The sequence below is a fragment of the Amphiura filiformis genome, chromosome 12, assembly GCF_039555335.1.
Source record: "Amphiura filiformis chromosome 12, Afil_fr2py, whole genome shotgun sequence".
NCBI lineage: Eukaryota > Metazoa > Echinodermata > Ophiuroidea > Amphilepidida > Amphiuridae > Amphiura > Amphiura filiformis.
Window position 1 is genome coordinate 42,791,247 of NC_092639.1, and position 18,809 is coordinate 42,810,055.

The window sequence follows — 18,809 nt, forward strand, 5'->3', positions numbered from 1 at the left end:
ATTCTGAATACGAAGAATGTCCTTCTGATATCAAATAATTTTCATTTTTGAAATTCGCAATGTAATACACATTTTATGGCAAATGATTAAAATTGATATTTTTGATATTTAATAGTACTCGAAGTAAACTTTATAAATGATGATTTATACTTAAAGTGTATGTAGGTGGGATTAAAAGCCGACGGCAAATTGAAAATTTTGACCTTTCGTATTGAAGATACACCCAAAAGTTGGGGAAAAAATACATATCTTCAACATGAAAGGTCATAATTTTCAATTGATCGTCGGCTTTTCCTCCCAGCTACATACACTTTAAGAATATATCATTAGATTTATAAAATTTACTTCGAGGACTGTTATATATCAAAAATGTGAAAAATATCAAATTTTAATAATTTCTCATAAAATTTGTATTATATCGTGAATTTCAAAAAATTAAAATTATTTGATATCAGAAAGACATTATTCGTATTCAGAATGCAATTTGATATGTCTGATGTGCTCTCATGTCTCACAAAAATACTGTCAAAACGCTCATTCCAGATCCCTTAAGTGTTCCTTACAATATGTTTCAAATTTTATGTCATTAAATGAAAGAGCACACCTATATTGTCCATATACCATGTATACTAGCCTCATTTTAATGAGCAATGGCTAATTCTCTTTAAAATGCAAATCTAGTACAAAAAGTTGCTATTTTCGCCCGTTTTGTCATTCGGTTGTAAATTCAATGAACTATGACTTTGCTACAGTCTGTCCACACAGAAGTACAAAGGAAATAGACCTCGGAAACTGTAGGTATGAGAATAAACATTTCAGTGCAATGCGTGTGTAAATGCTTTTTTGGCGTGCCAGCTGCTGCGCGATTTGTACTTGCTGAGCGCACCACGTTCTTTTTAACACGCAGTGCGTGTGATGCAAAGCATCGACCCCCGATGCCACAGATTTGGTCTGTGCTTCTATGTGGCCAGACTGTAAAGATCGAGCGCTTACAAATTGATATGATGCAGTAAAACATGGGGATGTGCAAATGATAGGGTTTTTTTCTAAAAAAATCCCTTTTTAGACATCTCTTTAGATTGCTGAACGCCTCACCCTTTATCAATTTTGTTAAAATACAAATTATAGCTCCACAACAAACTAGAACAATTGATATTACAAAATAACAAGGATTGACACTGTCCGGGACTTATTCATGCCCTCTTCCTTATAGTAATCTGATCAAATATTCATCCATGAGGGAGGTATTTCTATCAGTGTTTGTATTAAATCCATTAATTTAGGATCACAAATGTTATATAACATTTTCTTCACTAGCCAGCCACATTTATTGGCTATGCAAATTATGCAAAACTTTATTACACCTCACATTCTCTCGTAATCTCTCATGAAATGAAATATGCCTATTAGTCTATTTTATTCAAGAGATAAATTTAAATCTAGAAATATTTTAATAGGTTTCTCGGTTTATGTACGTGATCTCGTTAAAAACAGCTGATGCACTGATTACAATATGTAAATTTGATGGTTTGTGTATTTTTTTGCGTGATTCACCTCCAAGGGGATATTCTATCGATGGATCCTCTTGAACCGTTAGGATAGCAACACAAGGTAGCAGTTATTTATTACAAAAGCCTATCTTGGCAGCAAACTCGGTGCATGTGTGCGAATCATTGCAGCCTTGCCATTGCAGGGAACTAAGGGAGTGTTCAGAAATACTTGGGGGTGGTGTCGGAGAATGTGGCACTTGTCCGTCAAAAACATTATTGACCCCATTACTGCAGATCAGAATTTTAAAGTTTATAGTCATAGTAGGGGCGAGGGGGGGGTAGTTCGCAAAAAGCCGCGCAAAGCATAAAACGACGAGGGCCTTTTTTATTTGAAAATTGTGATGGGGATAGACCCTAGTCTACTATTAGAAGGCCATACTTGAAAGTGATTGATATTGTCTAATTAAATTTAATATAGCCAAGGCCTACAATATGAACTGATTCCAGCCTAGTGAGGGGGGGGGGGGCGAGAAACATGTGACAAACCTTAACACTAGTAAGGGGGATATGCCGGGGTTTGGTGGAAAGGGGGGGGGGGGGGCTGTGCAATAATTATAAGCCTCGGGGGTAAAGGTAAAATTTCCAAACCGTCCGCTAAAAATCGCATGCCCCCCCGGGACGCCGCCAACATTTTGGCATCCCAACCCTAAAATGGAAAATTTGAATATTTAAGGGGTGTGCAATTATCATAAAGCCCCAGGGGGAATTTCCAAATTCCATGCCAAAAACTGCTCCCGCCAAAAATCGCTTTGGCTCAAGTTTTTGGGATCGAAATTTGCAAACCTTAGAGGTCTCCGGCTATATCATAACATTGTGCCTTAATTGTTATAAAAATAATAATCAAGCACGAATCGCATGGTTTTATTAAAAAACAAGTTCATTTCGACCATAAAACAGTAGCGCCGGATTTCAACATCAACACGCGATATTCAAAATTCCCGTGCCGAAATTTTCTAGTGCAATGACATATATGGTTATTTTTGCTCAATTGTCGCCAGCCTTCATTGTATTACAGGGACGTCATTGCACCATGTGAGTTTGTTTAAAATAAAATCACGTTATTCATAATTATTTTTCTAACATATAAAGCAAAATGTTGTGATTGCCGGAGGCTTCCTTTAAATGGCCTAGATATACATGTTGCGAGCACAGAGAGCATGAAAATTGGAAAGCGTTTTGTACTGTTTTTGTTAGCCTTTTTAGAGCGTCTTATTTAAACTGCACCCATGAATATGTACCAAAAATCGCTTCCCCCTCCCCGCTTGCCAAAAATTGCCCCCCCCCCCCCCCCATTTCGGCTCACAAAAAATGTCCCCACCCCAACTTTACCCTCCAACCAGGGCTCATAATTATTGCACAGGCCTTAAAGTGTTTCCGTACTGTATTCCCAAGCCTTTTTAGCGTCTTATTTAAAAGGTGCCCATGAATGTGTCCCTTGCACATGCCAAATCTTTGGAATCCCAATTTCCAAACCTTAAATGGTCTATATACATGTTGTGAGCGCAGCGAGCAGGAAAATTTGCATATTTTTAAAAGCGTTTTCGTATGGTTTTCCTAGGCCTTTTTAGAGCGTTTTAAAAGGCACCCCAAGAATGTGTGCCCAAAATCACTGGCCCCCTCTCGGCTTGCCAAAAATTGCTTGCCCCCCCCCCCTCGAGGGAGCAATTTTTGGCACGCCGATTTTTGGCACATATTCATGGGAGGCCTTTTTAATTAAACGCTCGAAAAAGGCTTTAATAGGAAAACAGTACGAAACGCTTAAATATGCACATTTTCCTGCTCCCTGCGCTCGCATACATCCATCGGCTACCATTTAAAGGTTTGCAAATTGGGATCCCAAAAATTTGGCATGTTCAAAGGTGGCAAAGATTTTTGGCGGGTCGAGAGGGGGGGACAATCGATTTCTGGAGGGGACGAGAGGGGGAAGCGACTTTTGGCGAGCGGTTTGGAATGGAAATTTTACCCCCTGTGTGTTCATAATTATTGCACAGCCCCTTAAATTATAAGAGATATTAATAGCCTATCAGATAATAGTAACATCCCAGCAAACACAAAAACGTAAATAAGTTATATTTTTGCTTTTGGTTTAGGTAAAAACGTTTTAATAACATTAGAATGTCGGGTTATATAAAGGTCATGATAACGTTTTAAAACGTTTTGTATGAAAACACACTACAACAATATTTTTAAATGTTTTCAAAAAATGTTATTGTAAACTATTTTTGCAAACATTTTTGCCAAATGTTGTGTCAATACTTAAATAACATTATGTTAAAATATTTGAACCCAGCAAACACAGAAATGTTCTTAAAATGTTTTTTCAAAACCTTTTAATAACATTTAAATGTCGGGTTATATAAAGGTCATGAAAACATTTTTAAAACGTTATTTAAAATATTTTGGGCAAACATTTTTCGCAAAATATTTTTTCAACCCTAAAATAACATTCTGTTTAGAATGTTTTCTATCAAGTTTTCAAGAATGTTTTTGGAATGTTATTAAAACATATTTATACCCTTTATATAACCATAACCCAATATTTAAACGTTTTTTGTAAAACATTTTTGATTGCTAAGAAGTAGATTATAAAAAAAATGTTTTTTAAGGTTATGAAAACGTTTTATACTCTTAATATACCCTATATATAACCCGTCATTTAAACGTATTCTGACAACCTTTTATAACCTTTTGCGAATGATGTCGAAAACGTTTTGTGTTTGCTGGGATTGAACAGATTAACATTGGGGTTAAAGATCAAACACGAATTCTCCTCAGTGAATGCACACGTACATGGGATGATTATTTTTGTTTTATTCCTGTCAAGTAAACAAAGTCCAACGAGCTGCATATTTATGCCAAGGTACATGTCAAGGTACATGTACAGGCGTCAAAACAAAAACAGTTTCGTCGATTGAACATATTTATATCTACACCGAATTATGGCCAATTTGCAAGATTCCTACGATTATGTTGTTTGTGGTGCTGGTAGTGCAGGTTGCGTTGTAGCTTCTCGACTATCTGAGGATCCAAATCGTAGCGTATTACTTCTCGAAGCAGGACCGTCTGATTTTGACTGGATCGATACACATAGCCCAGGACTAGTGACATCATTACATAGGACTAAGATAGATTGGGATTATAAGGTAAGATTATTGTATCCCATGCTTATTGTAATGTTTTGATACTATAGCATATATGTACTGCACACACACACTGCACACATACATATTAAATTACAAGTTCAGTTCAAGTTCAGTTCAAGTTCACCCTGGCCCACTGGCCACGTAGCACAGAAACATGGAATCAGGGATGTTTTGCCTAGTGTAGAATAAAGCCATGAATATATCAACCTACAATTACTCATGATCATCTTCTTGTTGGTCTCATCTATCAAAACTCTATAATGGCGACGAGGATAAAGAAGACACACATATTCTTTTAACTGTGATTCTTATTCAATATTTGTGGCAAAAGGTGCTACAACATTTACATGATTGTATAGTATGCTCATCAGTTTGGTAATACTCTGGTTTTTAACCATGGCTAGTATGCCACAGTTGGCCTCATTTGACCCACATGCTGATCCTGCCACGCTTGCAGTTAGATGGGAAAAGTGGCATGAACGATTCGAAAATGCAATGATTGGATTTAGCATAACAACCGCCCAACGCAAACGGGCACTTCTGCTCCATTTCGGTGGGGAAGCATTGACTGATATCTTCAAGTCGTTACCAAATACTGGAGAAGTTGGGGATTATAAAAAGGCAGTCGATGCCCTTACCGCATATTTCACCCCAAAGAAAAACAAAATATATGAAACAATTATTTTCCGTCGCAGTAAACAACAACAAGGGGAAACAATAATAGATCAATTCTGTACACGACTCAGAGAACTTGGCAAGGGATGTGAATTCCACGATATGGACAGAGAAATCCTCACACAAGTTCTGGACACATGCACATCTCACGTCTTGCGAAGACGGGCATTGGAAAAGGTGCCAGAAGTAACACTAAGCTCATTTCTAGACTTAGCACGGTCCATTGAACTTTCTAATGATCGTGCCAAGGGAGTCGAAAATCGCATGCATGATAACTCCAGCTCTACCGTCAACATGGTCAACCCCACCGAGCATCCACGCAACCGCGATCAGCGTCGCAATCGTGAACAACGAAGCAACAATAAACAGTGCTACTTATGTGGAGGCAAGTATACCCACATGAACAAGAATGCCCGGCAAAAGGACAGACATGTAACAATTGCGGAAAGCTAAATCATTATGCACGCGTCTGTCAATCACAACAGAATAAAAGCGCGGATGCTAAGCGTGTAAAGGCAGTCGTCGAGGACACTGATGACTTTAATAGTAGTATAAACACGGGTGAAGAGTATGTATACACAATCACCCAAGATCAGGTAGGCAAATGTACAGAAAACACACAGCCGGCAACCGAAGTCGATGCAACGTTAACCACAGTGTACATAGAAAGAGTACCTGTTGAAGTGTGCGTCGACTCAGGGTGCCCTTACGACATCATAGACGAGGCAACATTCAAATTCATTAAACAAAACAATAGTAACTTGAAGCTAAAGCAAACCAAAATTAGACTTCTGCCGTTCTGTTCTAAGAAGCCATTAAACATCATAGGTAAATTCATGGCAGAGATAGAAACACCCGAGCTCACTACAGTAAGTGAGGTATATGTTAATCGCTCTGGAAAAGCCAACAACTGCCTGCTTAGCCGCAAAACCTCCATAGCACTCAAGCTTTTGGAGTTAAATACTGTCAACAATGTTTCGCAACCTGACACTATCTTAGATAAATTCCCCAAGGTATTCCAGGGCATAGGGAAACTGAAAGATACGCAAGTGACGCTACACATTGACGGAAAAGTACCCCCCTGTGGCCCAAAGGTATCGGAAGACCCCCTTCCATCTGCGCCAGAAGATTGAAAGGAAACTCAAAGAGCTGGAGGACAATGATATTATTGAAGATGCGACAGGGCCAACACCGTGGGTGTCGCCAATGGTCGTTATACCAAAACCAAACAATCCCGAGGATGTGCGCATTTGTATTGACATGCGGGAGGCTAATAAAGCTATAACTCGCGAACGTCATGATATGCCGACCATTGAAGAGATCACCGCTGAGCTAAGTGGATCACGTCACTTTTCTAAACTTGATCTCAACTCTGGATACCACCAATTAGAGTTAAAACCAGAATGTCGCTACATCACTACGTTCGCGACCCATGTTGGACTTAAGCGCTATAAACGTCTGAACTTTGGCATCAGCAGCGCATCGGAAGTCTTCCAGAACACAATCAGACAAACCCTGGAAGGCATTCCTGGAGTCCTAAACATTTCGGATGACATTCTAATACACGCTCCAACACGTACTGAACATGACAAAAGACTGTCAGCAGCACTTCAGCGTCTTCAGGACAATGGGCTCACATTAAACAAAGCAAAATGTGAACTCAACCAAACCACTCTTGACTTCTTTGGACTAGTTTTCAGTGCTGAAGGCGTATCCGCAGATCCAAAGAAAGTCAATGCTATCAAAAATGCCCCAACACCACAAAGTGCCGCTGAGGTGAGCAGCTTATTGGGAATGGCAACCTTCAGCGCAAGATTCATACCGAACCTAGCTACAATAACGCAACCATTACGAGAGCTGACTCAGAAAGGACATGCATTCCAATGGCAATCCAAACATGAGACTGCATTCCAAGAACTTAAGAATTCTCTATCAAGCGAAACAGTGACAGCATTCTTTGACCCTAATCTAGATACTGAAGTCTGGGTAGACGCCAGTCCTGTGGGACTGGGTGCAATCCTTGTACAAATGGATAACGACGGGAATAAACGGAACATCTGCTATGCAAGTCGCTCACTTACGGAAACAGAGCAACGATATAGCCAAATAGAACGCGAGGCACTAGCTATAACATGGGCTGTAGAGAAACGCTTTCACCTGTATCTATTTGGACGCGGATTTACAGTGAAAACTGATCATAAGCCACTCATACCGATCTTCGGGAAAGCGCGATCCAGTCCATCAAGTCGCATACAGCGATGGCTACTCAAACTTCAGCCATATGACATGACAGTAGACTATCAAGAGGGCAAGACCAACCCAGCTGATTTCATGTCGCGACACCCCTTATCCGAGTGTGCTGAAGAACTGAATGATTCAGACGAGTATGTATGCTTTATTGCCACACACGCGACTCCGAAAGCGATGACACTTCAAATGATAGAACAAGAGACAATAAAGGACCCTACACTTCAAACTGTCATTGAGTGTTATCATAATAATCAATGGCATCTTATCAAACATGACCATCGCTCACTTTGGAATGTACGAGACGAAATTACGGTCTTAGACAACAAGATAGTGCTTCGTGGAAACAGAATCATCATTCCAGAGAAGTTGCAAGATGAGGCAATATCATTAGCACATTTGGGACACCAAGGAATCGTCAAAACAAAAGAACTGATAAGAAGCAAGGTGTGGTTTCCCAACATAGACAATAAAGTAGAAACGGCCGTTAAGCGCTGTATTCCTTGTCAAGCCACCGTACCTCAACAGAAAAGAGAACCATTGATTATGTCCGACCTCCCAGCGACAAAGTGGAGTAAAGTCAGTGCAGATTTCTGCGGTCCTTTTCCGTCAGGACACTATCTGTTAGTAGTTTATGACGAGTACTCTCGATATCCTGCGGTAGAAATCACAACTTCAACATCCGCTATATCTGCGATACCCCTGTTTGACAAGATCTTCGCTGAACATGGAATTCCTGAGGTCCTGAAAACGGACAATGGCACGCCTTTTCAAAGCCACAATTTTCAACGCTTTGCTCAATATCTCGGGTTTAAGCACCAGCGAATAACACCCTTATGGCCCGAAGGCAACGGGGAAGTCGAGCGATTCATGAGGACGCTCAAGAAGTCAATACAGGCAGCGCAAATAGAAGGCAAACCTTGGCGACAGGAACTCTGGACATTTTTAAGACAATATCGCTCAACACCACACTCAACGACCGGTAAAAGTCCAGCTCAAATCCTCAATGGACGCAACTTTCGAACTCAATTACCCGAGATGCCAAGCACACCATCTGAACATGCCAACGCGGACCAACTTCGAAAAAAGGACCAAGATGCAAAGAACAAAATGAAGGCATACGCTGATGAAAAACGACACACTACAAGATCCACTTTCCAGGTGGGAGACAAAGCGCTGCTGAAGAACTCTCGCATCGGGAAACTACAACCCCCATACGAACCACACCCATACGTGATAATTCGAGTGAGAGGATCGCAAATAACAGCAAAACGATTAGACCGCACTGTCACCCGCAACTCCTCTTTCTTCAAGAAGGTAGTGGAGGACATTGAAGACACTAATCTACAGGACAGTGACACGGAAGCTAGTGACGGCGAAAATATCGCTCGTCGTTACCCAACACGCCAGCGACGTCCCCCCATTCGTCTGAATGACTACGACATTGCTCCATAAACGTAAAACTAGAGGTACTTCAACGCATTATATTATATGATATGGACAATCAGAGTAGCGAAAATATTAGATACGTTACGACTACGATTACGGAATGCGAATATGGATTTTTATATGTTATGACTACGATTACGGAATGCGAACATGGATTTTGAAATAATAATCACGGACGATAAACTTGGAATGCTTGACCACGGATTATGAACTTATAAACAATATACTTATCGCGTTTTAATTAAAGTAGACTGCTTTGCAAAACAAACTGAAAGAAGGGAGGGGTGTAATGTTTTGATACTATAGCATATATGTACTGCACACACACACACTGCACACATACATATTAAATTACAAGTTCAGTTCAAGTTCAGTTCAAGTTCACCCTGGCCCACTGGCCACGTAGCACAGAAACATGGAATCAGGGATGCTTTGCCTAGTGTAGAATAAAGCCATGAATATATCAACCTACAATTACTCATGATCATCTTCTTGTTTGTCTCATCTATCAAAACTCTATACTTATCATATTCATATTTTCCTTGGTAGGGGTGGGGGTCCCAAATATACTGGAGGGGGGGTCATACAATGTTTGATGACCGAAATGTTGGGAATGACAAGATAACTACAGATAGTGTGTTTATTTTATTCAAAAAAGACTGATTTCAATACAATTTGAGCCTGTTTAGGAGTGAGGTGTATCGGTGGGGGGGGCAATTTTATTGACGCCAACTTTTTGTAAATTTGGGACCCACCCTTCTCCGAAGAATGATAGCCCCTTAAGTAGAAGATGTTTTTAGAAACTATGATAGTAGAAGAAATTTCACATCTAAACAAAGCTATTAATGTTGTGACGATCTTCTGTTTACTGCAAATGATACTGGTTGCTCAACGGTTGCCATTTCGGTTTCCAAAAAGATCCTCAAATGCATGAATAAGATTGTATTGCCCCTCGTATCTGTTCACTGTTGTCTTCCTGATCTGAATCCATCGTTTATATCTGTCAGCTTCCTTGCCTAACACCTTAGCCTCCTCCAGGCTCCCAATCTAAGATCATACTTCATGGTCTGTGATGGCCGATTTATTAAAGGAAGTGAACGGCAATCACAACATTATGTCTTATATGTTAGAAAAATCATTATCAAGCACGAATCACATGGTTTTAAACAATGACGTCCCAATAATTCTATGAAGCCTGACGACAAATGAGCACAAACAACCATGACGACGTCGGCAGAGTGCTACACTATCGTAAGTGCAGTAGAATGTAATAGCTGCCTTTTGTAAAACGCCTATTGTTTGCAGCACAATCCCCTCATCATGCTCATTGTAAAGTTTTACTTGCCTGATGGCCACTAAGCTAACCCCAAGATATCACCTTTACATGTAGTTGGGTGTTTTTCTAGACTTTTTCTAGTGTTATTGGTTAAAAAATAAGTACATTTTATTTTATTGAAATGTTGCAAATGGCAGCTATAACATTCTATTGCACTTACGATAGTATAGCACTCTGCCGAAAATTTCGGCGCGGGAATGCGGGGCAACAGTAAGAACTCGAGCTACCAGAAATGCATCACAACCAAAGGTTAAAGGAAGTGTACGGCAATCACAACACTATGTCTTATATGTTAGAAAAATAATTATCAAGCACGAATTACATGATTTTATTTTAAACAAACTCATATTAACCATAAAAACGAATACAAACAACCATATCTCAACACGCGATATTCAAAATCCCGCTGTCTTGAAGTTAGCTTCCCCCTCTTCCTTTTCTGTGTGTTCTGTGATGATCTTATCTTTCCTGACCAAAGTTCTTATCACGCCCAATTTCAGATTTTGGTTGATGTGCGTTCCCTTACGATGCACCAGCAGCTTGACATTGCCATAAACGACGAGTGTATCAAGAAACGGGATCTTTCCAACTGTTTTTAAGGTTACATAGGGGCACGTGTATTTTCGTTACATGTTGATACCAAGTTTGTCGGAAGCTGAAGGCAGCGGATGAGAAGCACGTACCAGATGGCACATATTGTGTGATATATCATGGTCTTTCTTAATGCTCTTACCAGAAGTTCATCGAAGATAATGATGCGTGTCCTTATTTTCCTGAAGAATCTTATTGTCCCGGTTACCCGTACGAGAACTCGGGGGGCTGAGCCTGGTTGTGATGGTTTAGCTGCATGTCATGGATTGTTGCTAGATGGTTTTCATGGCTGCCTTGACCCAGCGAATTTCTGTCAAGTGTACTGAGGCTTACGGGTTTATGCCTGTTCGTAGCGCACTATTTTATGCTTCAAATGCCTATTAATTGTAGTGTTGACGTCAGAATGATTTTGTCTTCATAATAATTATTAACTTTATGTATATATTTCAGTGCAAGATACAAGAGAATTCATATCTCGCTTACGAAGATTTAACATGGAGTCGTGGCAAGGTAAGCGGTAAAACTCGCGCATCAATCTAAACGGCGCGTATGATTATGATTATAAGAGCTGGCCAGATGGACGGCTACTTAGCATGGCGAATCATGAGATTGGAAAAATACATATCTTTAATGTTGAATATTAATTAAATAAAATCACCGCATGATCTTTATGAATGGGGTCATTATTAATGCCCTCGGTTCTGCTGCGGGCCTTAACAATCGATATGTTCATAATTCTATTAATGAGAAACTAATAATAAGTTACATTTACATGCCTATAACTGCCAGCTAATGTTTTAACATTATGTTTATGATTGTCAACGGCATTTTGGACTTCCATATATCTAATTATGATTTCTTCTATAGGTACTCGGTGGATGTAGCAGTCATAATTATATGGTGTTCACGCGATGTTCAGCCGCTGACTATGATTCGTGGGTCAGGTTGGGTTGTGAGGGCTGGAGCTGGAAAGATGTTTTGCCGTATTTCCTCAAAGCCGAAAATGGGATATGGTAATAAGAGAATGAATAGTAGCCTATAGTACAGTATATTGTACTGATAATAAGTATATACCTTTTCTTAGGTGAATCCCACTTTGATTAAACAATTTGACACTTTTTAACATACACAGCGACTTTTCAGTACTATTGTATGTAATTAGAGTGCAATTACATATAGCAGACAAGAGCGTTAGTTCAAGTTGTAGAATAGGTAAGATAGCAAAAATACTGCAAGGAAATTGACACAACGTTTGCAAAAAACACTTGCAATTTGACGACAACGTGTATATCAAAGGCAAAACCTATAGGATAATTGCATTTCGATAATATTACTCGCATATTATAAATCATGATCATGTTTATTGACATGCATGCAATCTTTTTGATTTTCTTCTTGACAGTCCCAGTTTTGCCGGTTCTGAATTCCATAACGTTGGTGGGCCTGTAACGATATCCAAACCTCATCGCCCTACTACGGTGTCTTCGGCCTTTATAGAAGCAGGTAGATTGACTTTCAAAGTGAAAATTGCTGTATTATATTCGTATCTTAACAACGATAATGTATGGATGATTTATTTATTCATTTTAATTTCATTTCCAATAACGTTTCTCTGTTCCCTTTGCTTATTAGGACTTGAACTGGGATACAAAAATGTCGATGTTATGAGCGGAGATATCGTAAGTAGGCTCGTTATTGCTTACTTACTTATTACTGAACTAACAAACTGATAAATGAAAATATCAAAACAAAAATGTAGATATATTAATCCATTTTGCCAACTTCAGTAAAGTAACATTTACTTACGCCGCACCCTTTGTGACAATCGCTTCTATGTCTCATTCTTAGGTACTTTTTCCTGGAGAAGCCAGAGCTACTCCTGACGAAAGCTTGACAGTTCTAAACTTGTCTGACAGCGAACCCGATAAAAAGCCACAAAATGCTGTGAACTAACTACGATCATATAAATCGTAACAGTTTGAAATAGTTGCTAACTTTAATGCAAAGGTTTAATATGTTATGCCAATTGCTTTTATCAGATCGGTTTCGGGGATTTACCAGCAAGTATTGACGCTGATGGAAAGAGAGCCAGCACTGCCAGGGCATACGTCCATCCTGCCATGAAACGAAGCAATTTTACTGTATTATGTAATGCGCATGTTACTAAGGTAATACTTAAGTATAGATTGAAAACAAGATAGTTATGTTAGTGGCCGTAAATCACAAGTTCTCAAATCTTTCGCATTTAAAAAAAATTTGGTCCTAGATAGGATCGGTAAAATCATGCCATTATAAAAGCCTTCAAGCAAAACCAAAACCGTTTACTAATGTGAATTGTTGTGTCCAGGTTGACATTCAAGATAAGAAAGCTGTTGGAGTTTTCTTTCGTACTGACGATGGTGACAAACGTGTCGCTGTCAACAAGGAGGTCATTGTGTCTGGTGGAACCGTCAATTCACCTCAGGTACGTCAAGTGCTTTGAACTTTCGATTATGCCAGAATTTTCATCAAAATCGCTCCCACTAAGAATATTTTGAACAGTCACAAATCTTAATTACATAATTACGATTTTTCTTATTTTTCTATTTAGCTGTTGTTGTTGTCTGGGGTGGGCCCAAAGAGTCATCTGCAAGAGTTTGATATTGAATGCGTGGCTGATCTACCAGTAGGACAGAATCTACAGGTATACAACCCCGGATAGAAAACTTTGTTAAACATTTCAAACTATATAACTTAAATGGAAGTGCTGATCAAGAACACATGACAAATAACTATTACATCTTTGTAAGAATTATCATGTTTTAAATGTTATAGTTAATATAATAGCATTGATATAAATATTTCTTTCAATTTACAAACACCAGTTTTCCACTCAAATAATTATGGTAATGTTGCATTAACATTTAGCTAGAGACGGCATAGAATTTTTTTTTCGGGACGGGTAATGAAGGACCACTGAAGTTCTTGAGAGGTAAGTTTATATAAAACCGAAATGTAATTATGAATTTTATCCACATTGTTTTCAGGATCATTTAGCTATTCAGATGAAAGTATCTGTCAAACCCGGATCACAAGTAAACACAGTGTCAAATGTGAGTGTCTTCTTTTACACATCCTATCTGCAATTAAAAGTACCCACATTTCGGTTTAATGACTATAACAGAGGGTGATGTTATCGATTTCGTGCGCGGTTGCATAGCCGCTTTTGCATTGTCGCTGCCCGTGCGCGACTTATCACAATGCGTACTGCACAGGGGAATTTGGGACCGTTATGATCTAAAGTATGAGGGCATTGGGTAAGAATATGATCTTTTCTAAAATATTGGGTCTTTAGGTGAGGGCCTCGAAAATAGAATTTCTAGTTTTAATTGACTTCAAATGTTCAAATGTATATATATATATATAAGGGTCTTTGGGTGACAGATCGAAAGGAAAATAAGGGATCTTTAGGTGACAGAGCATGTGATTATAAAATATATGGGGTCTTTGAGCGACAGCGGTGCTGAAAATGGGGGTCTTAACAGCCCTACATAATGCGTCACCTCCAAAGTGGAAGTACCCCTTCCCCCGGGGGGTCAATATGCGAAAACCATGACGACGATTAGGTATAAAACTATAGATAGATAGCCTGTGTCACAATCTTTTGAAACTGATAATTTTGCAGAGTCATGGAATTGTATAGCTTGGAATAAATGAGCTTGTTCCACACTGTTACGTCTGTCTAACTTTCACCACGTAGTTTTATGCATCGACACGTACTATATCCAGGATCACATGACTTTCTGTCATTAAAATGTACTCTCATAGCTATCTAGCAATCACAAGTCAAGAACTACTAGGCCTATAAAATGCTAACATTGCTTTGTTTCGCTTTGAAACTTTCAGACTCCCATGAATACAAATGGCGTGGAAGCTGCTGGTTTCATTAAAACTGGGCTGGAAGAGGTACTATTATGGATGTTGGAAAGTCATCTACATTGTATACGTTTTTTTAAAAAGGTTTTGGTTGCATAGCGGTAGGTCCCTAGATCGAATGGGTTATAAAGAGCATAATGTTAATACCTATTATTAAATAATATCATGTGCAGGCCCACTTGATTTAATCATGCTCTTGTCATTTTACAGCCAGAAATGGATTCTCCTGATATGCAATTCCACTACGTTGGAGGGTTCTATCCATATGGAATCGATGAAGATAAGTTTCTAGCGCTAAAGGATCCAAAGTACGTAATAATATTAATAATAATAGCGTTGGGAAGTATTTGTCAAAGTCGAAATATAGACTAACATTTTCCTCATTTATAATGCCATGAAATATTTTTGTAAGAAAGTATAATACTCTGTTTTTCAGGTTCTACCCTATCCTATCTCAAGACATGCCACGCAAAGAGCGTATGGAAATGAAAGGATTCACTATCGCTCCTACCTTTTTACACCCGAAAAGCACTGGTGAGATCAAACTATCCAGCGCTGATCCGATGGCACCGCCAATTATTGATCCAAACTACTTTGATCACCCTTATGATATGAAGGCTATGCTAAAGGTAAAGTTACGTTTAGAAAATAAATGTATTGTTTTTAGCGGTTGTTGCATATCTATTAGCTCATATAACACCGACAACATAATTATTTTAAGTAGAACAATGAGGCGAACCCTTTGGCGAATATTATTTGCTTAGAAAATAAGCCGTAACTGCTATTTAAACTGTAATAATACAGGTTCACATGAAACAATTGTCCCAAATACTCAACCCCCCCCCACCCCCAAAAAAGAAAACGACTTGGTTTGCTTGAGTTGCTCATAAAATTAAGTATTTGATAACTGGATGAACAAAACTTACAAAATATTTCTTCTTTAATCATATTTAGGGAATTCGTGTTGCTAAAGAAATTTTGGAAACCAAAGCTATGACACCATTTGAGTAAGTATTTAATAGGGATAATGTTTATCCACTTGAATGAAAGCAACTGCATGTCCGGGGTTCTCAGCCAGTGAGTTGCGACCCTTGATTGTTGCCCCTACTCGACCCTGCGGGACCAGTGTGGAGGTCTCTTTGAAGGTCATGCTCTCTAAATACTGCTTGGCAAACAAACGATTCAAATTTATCATATTCGATTTAACAAACTGGTCGATTGGAACGCAATTTTCCCAAAAGTTTAATACCAAAGCTATGACACCATTTGAGTAAGTATTTAATAGGGATAATGTTTATCCACTTGAATGAAACCAACTGCATAATATGTCCGGGGTTCTCAGCCAGTGAGTTGCGACCCTTGATTGTTGCCCCCTACTCGACCCTGCGGGACCAGTGTGGAGGTCTCTTTGAGAGCCATGCTCTCTAAATACTGCTTGGCAAACAAACGATTCAAATTTATCATATTCGATTTAACAAACTGGTCGATTGGAACGCAATTTTCCCAAAAGTTTAATACCGTACCCTTCCTTGCAGGTGTAAATTGAATTGTCTGAAGATGCCTGACAGTAAACATGATGAATGGTCTGATGAAAACCTAGAGGCCTATGCACGTCATTATGCCTATACATTATTCCATCCTACGTCCTCTTGTAAAATGGGCGCTAAGGATGACTCTACTGCTGTGGTTGACCCTCAACTCAGGCAAGTGTATTGGAGTGTGGGGGTGGGTATGTAGGCTTGATAAGAACCTGAGAGGCATATGCACGCCACTACTCGTCATTATGTCTAGTAACTTAATTAAGGTTGCGAAGGGGTGTCATTTTCTTTGGAGGGGCCATGAATATATCAGTGACCCGGAGTCAGTTTATTTTGTTATGACCCCCTATAGTGGGTTTGAAAAAGCGAGGGGAATGGAGAGGGGAGCGACTGCAGGCAGAGACAGAATCTGAGACACAGTGAGAGAGCAGTTCTTCACCCTTGAAGTAACAAAAATCAAAAGGATAATCTTTTTGAAGCAAACTTCTTAAATAATAAGCTTCACATTTTCGTTTTAGATTGTCGTTGATAACCAATATCCTTTCCATTTTCCCATTTCCACAGGGTGCGAGGAATTGAAGGTCTTCGTGTTATTGATGCGTCCATCATGCCCAATGTGACTTCCGGGAATACAAACGCACCATGTATTATGATTGGAGAGAAGGGGGCTGATTTGATCATCAATGGAGGCAAATAACAGGGGCAAGATGGATTTCACCTTCATTTTAAGAATGAGGTGTTTTTGTAATAATAACAAAATAAACTCCCTTCATGCATGACAATACCAATATTACGAACATAATCTACAGAACGAATAAGCGGTGTTTGACCAACAATGAGAAACTGGTTTTGTTCCCATCTAGCTTTGAATATCTTTGATGTCGTTTTTAAGCATGTTAAATAACGCATTGGCGCAACCCTTTCACCCCGTTTTTTGTGACAATCCATGTTTACGTATGATAGCACTGTGAATATGTATTCAGTAAATGAAAGTGGTCTCATATGAGATATTGATCATATTGAGACTGAAAATCACACTGAAACTGTAACGCTGAAAAATTATACAATAGAACAACTGAAATAGCACTGAAAAGAGTTCTTTTGTTAACAGATTAATGTCTATAGTTACACTGAAAATTGACCGCAACACTTTTGAAAATGAGTGGTCATTCATTAATCCCACTGAAGTGGTCCTAGTCACGCTGAAATGGGTCATGCTATTGTTATGAAAAATAATACCTAGACAATAGCCACACTGAAAATACCCAGAGTAACAATGGAAATGGCTAGAGTAACGCTGAAAATGGTTTTCAGTGTGATTTTCAGTGTCAAACACGGTGATATATTACACTTATACGTTATTCGATGGGCAGCCAGTGAAGTAATAAGGATCAGTGGCATACTATGTCTATCCTTTCTTGACAATAAGACGGATAGCACAATATTGAATTCGCTGGAGACGGTTGAGTTGGTGATACCGTCCTAGGTGAAATAGCAGAAATCGAGCCACGAATGAATTATATAATAAACCAAACATGATATTGTTTTATCAGTAGTCCACTTGGAAAGCTAATAAACAAGAACATGTGAAAATCTATCGATTATGAGTTTGTATTGTTACGAGTCGCTTAATGACTCAAGGCCAAAAACACCTTTTCCCAAATTCACTTCAGAATGCACAACAAAACACACTGATTAATTAACTGAACAATATCTGAATCTTTTAATCAAAAGAAAAGTATGGTTTAACAATTGTGCAAGTCAACATAAACACGTACAATCAATCATACACTCAATACAATCAATTTCTCCAGCAGCCTTCTTCTTGTTGTTGATTGTAAAGTTCTATTGCTCAATGTATAATAATTCACTTCTGCGAAGATCACTGTTCAGCAAAGTCCACTGAAGACTTTAATATTCTTTGCATAAAATCCTCGCACAGTTGACTATCTCCAAAATGGTGCTATTTTCTCCTACCACACGATTTCTAACGGAAAACAGGCCTGCATTCAGCAGTTGTCCCCCTGTTTCCACTTACATTGACAGATGTGTTGTTTCATAAACCAGACTGCAGTAAGTCGGCAGAAAAATATATTCTTCTCTTGGAAGAGGTCCGCACACATTAACGTATTCTAGATCTTCACCGATATCACTGGCTAAATAGTAGTACCTTGATTACATAAAATATTTCTTTGAAGGAAATAGACTGGCCGCACACCAGCTAGTCCACAGCAACACGGAACTGTCTAGAATTATGTTTATACATTTGCTTATACACCGAACACAAAAGTCCCATTCTATTAATAGCCAATTACTTCAGGGAGGTAAATAAGGATAATTTACTGGGTGGGCAATTTAATTTATT

General features: G+C 38.9%; 1 protein-coding gene across 5 annotated transcripts; it reads left to right on the forward strand.

Annotated features, from left to right (window-relative positions):
* Positions 1–1,454: 1,454 nt before the first annotated feature.
* Positions 1,455–18,144, forward strand: LOC140166244 (uncharacterized GMC-type oxidoreductase Mb1310-like). Of its 5 annotated transcripts, none has more exons than XM_072189648.1 (16): positions 1,457–1,611; positions 4,375–4,693; positions 11,442–11,501; positions 11,859–12,004; positions 12,394–12,494; positions 12,624–12,670; positions 13,031–13,159; positions 13,339–13,455; positions 13,582–13,674; positions 14,018–14,083; positions 14,877–14,936; positions 15,117–15,214; positions 15,343–15,535; positions 15,861–15,913; positions 16,442–16,609; positions 17,009–18,143. In XM_072189648.1, the coding sequence occupies exons 2-16, from the start codon at positions 4,490–4,492 to the stop codon at positions 17,139–17,141; spliced, it is 1,668 nt and encodes a 555-aa protein (XP_072045749.1). In that variant the 5' UTR covers positions 1,457–1,611; positions 4,375–4,489; the 3' UTR covers positions 17,142–18,143. The 5 variants fall into 5 exon arrangements, with proteins under 5 accessions (XP_072045753.1, XP_072045749.1, XP_072045751.1 ...); XM_072189650.1 differs by having other exon boundaries at positions 1,489–1,527; XM_072189651.1 differs by having other exon boundaries at positions 1,498–1,515.
* Positions 18,145–18,809: the final 665 nt, after the last annotated feature.

Coding starts and splice junctions, on each gene's coding strand:
- LOC140166244 (XM_072189648.1), top strand. CDS start 4,490: ATGGCCAATTTGCAAGATTCCTACGATTATGTTGTTTGTGGTGCTGGT. Junction 14,937..15,116: donor TTAAAACTGGGCTGGAAGAG/GTACTATTATGG, acceptor GTCATTTTACAG/CCAGAAATGGATTCTCCTGA. Junction 15,215..15,342: donor CTAGCGCTAAAGGATCCAAA/GTACGTAATAAT, acceptor TCTGTTTTTCAG/GTTCTACCCTATCCTATCTC.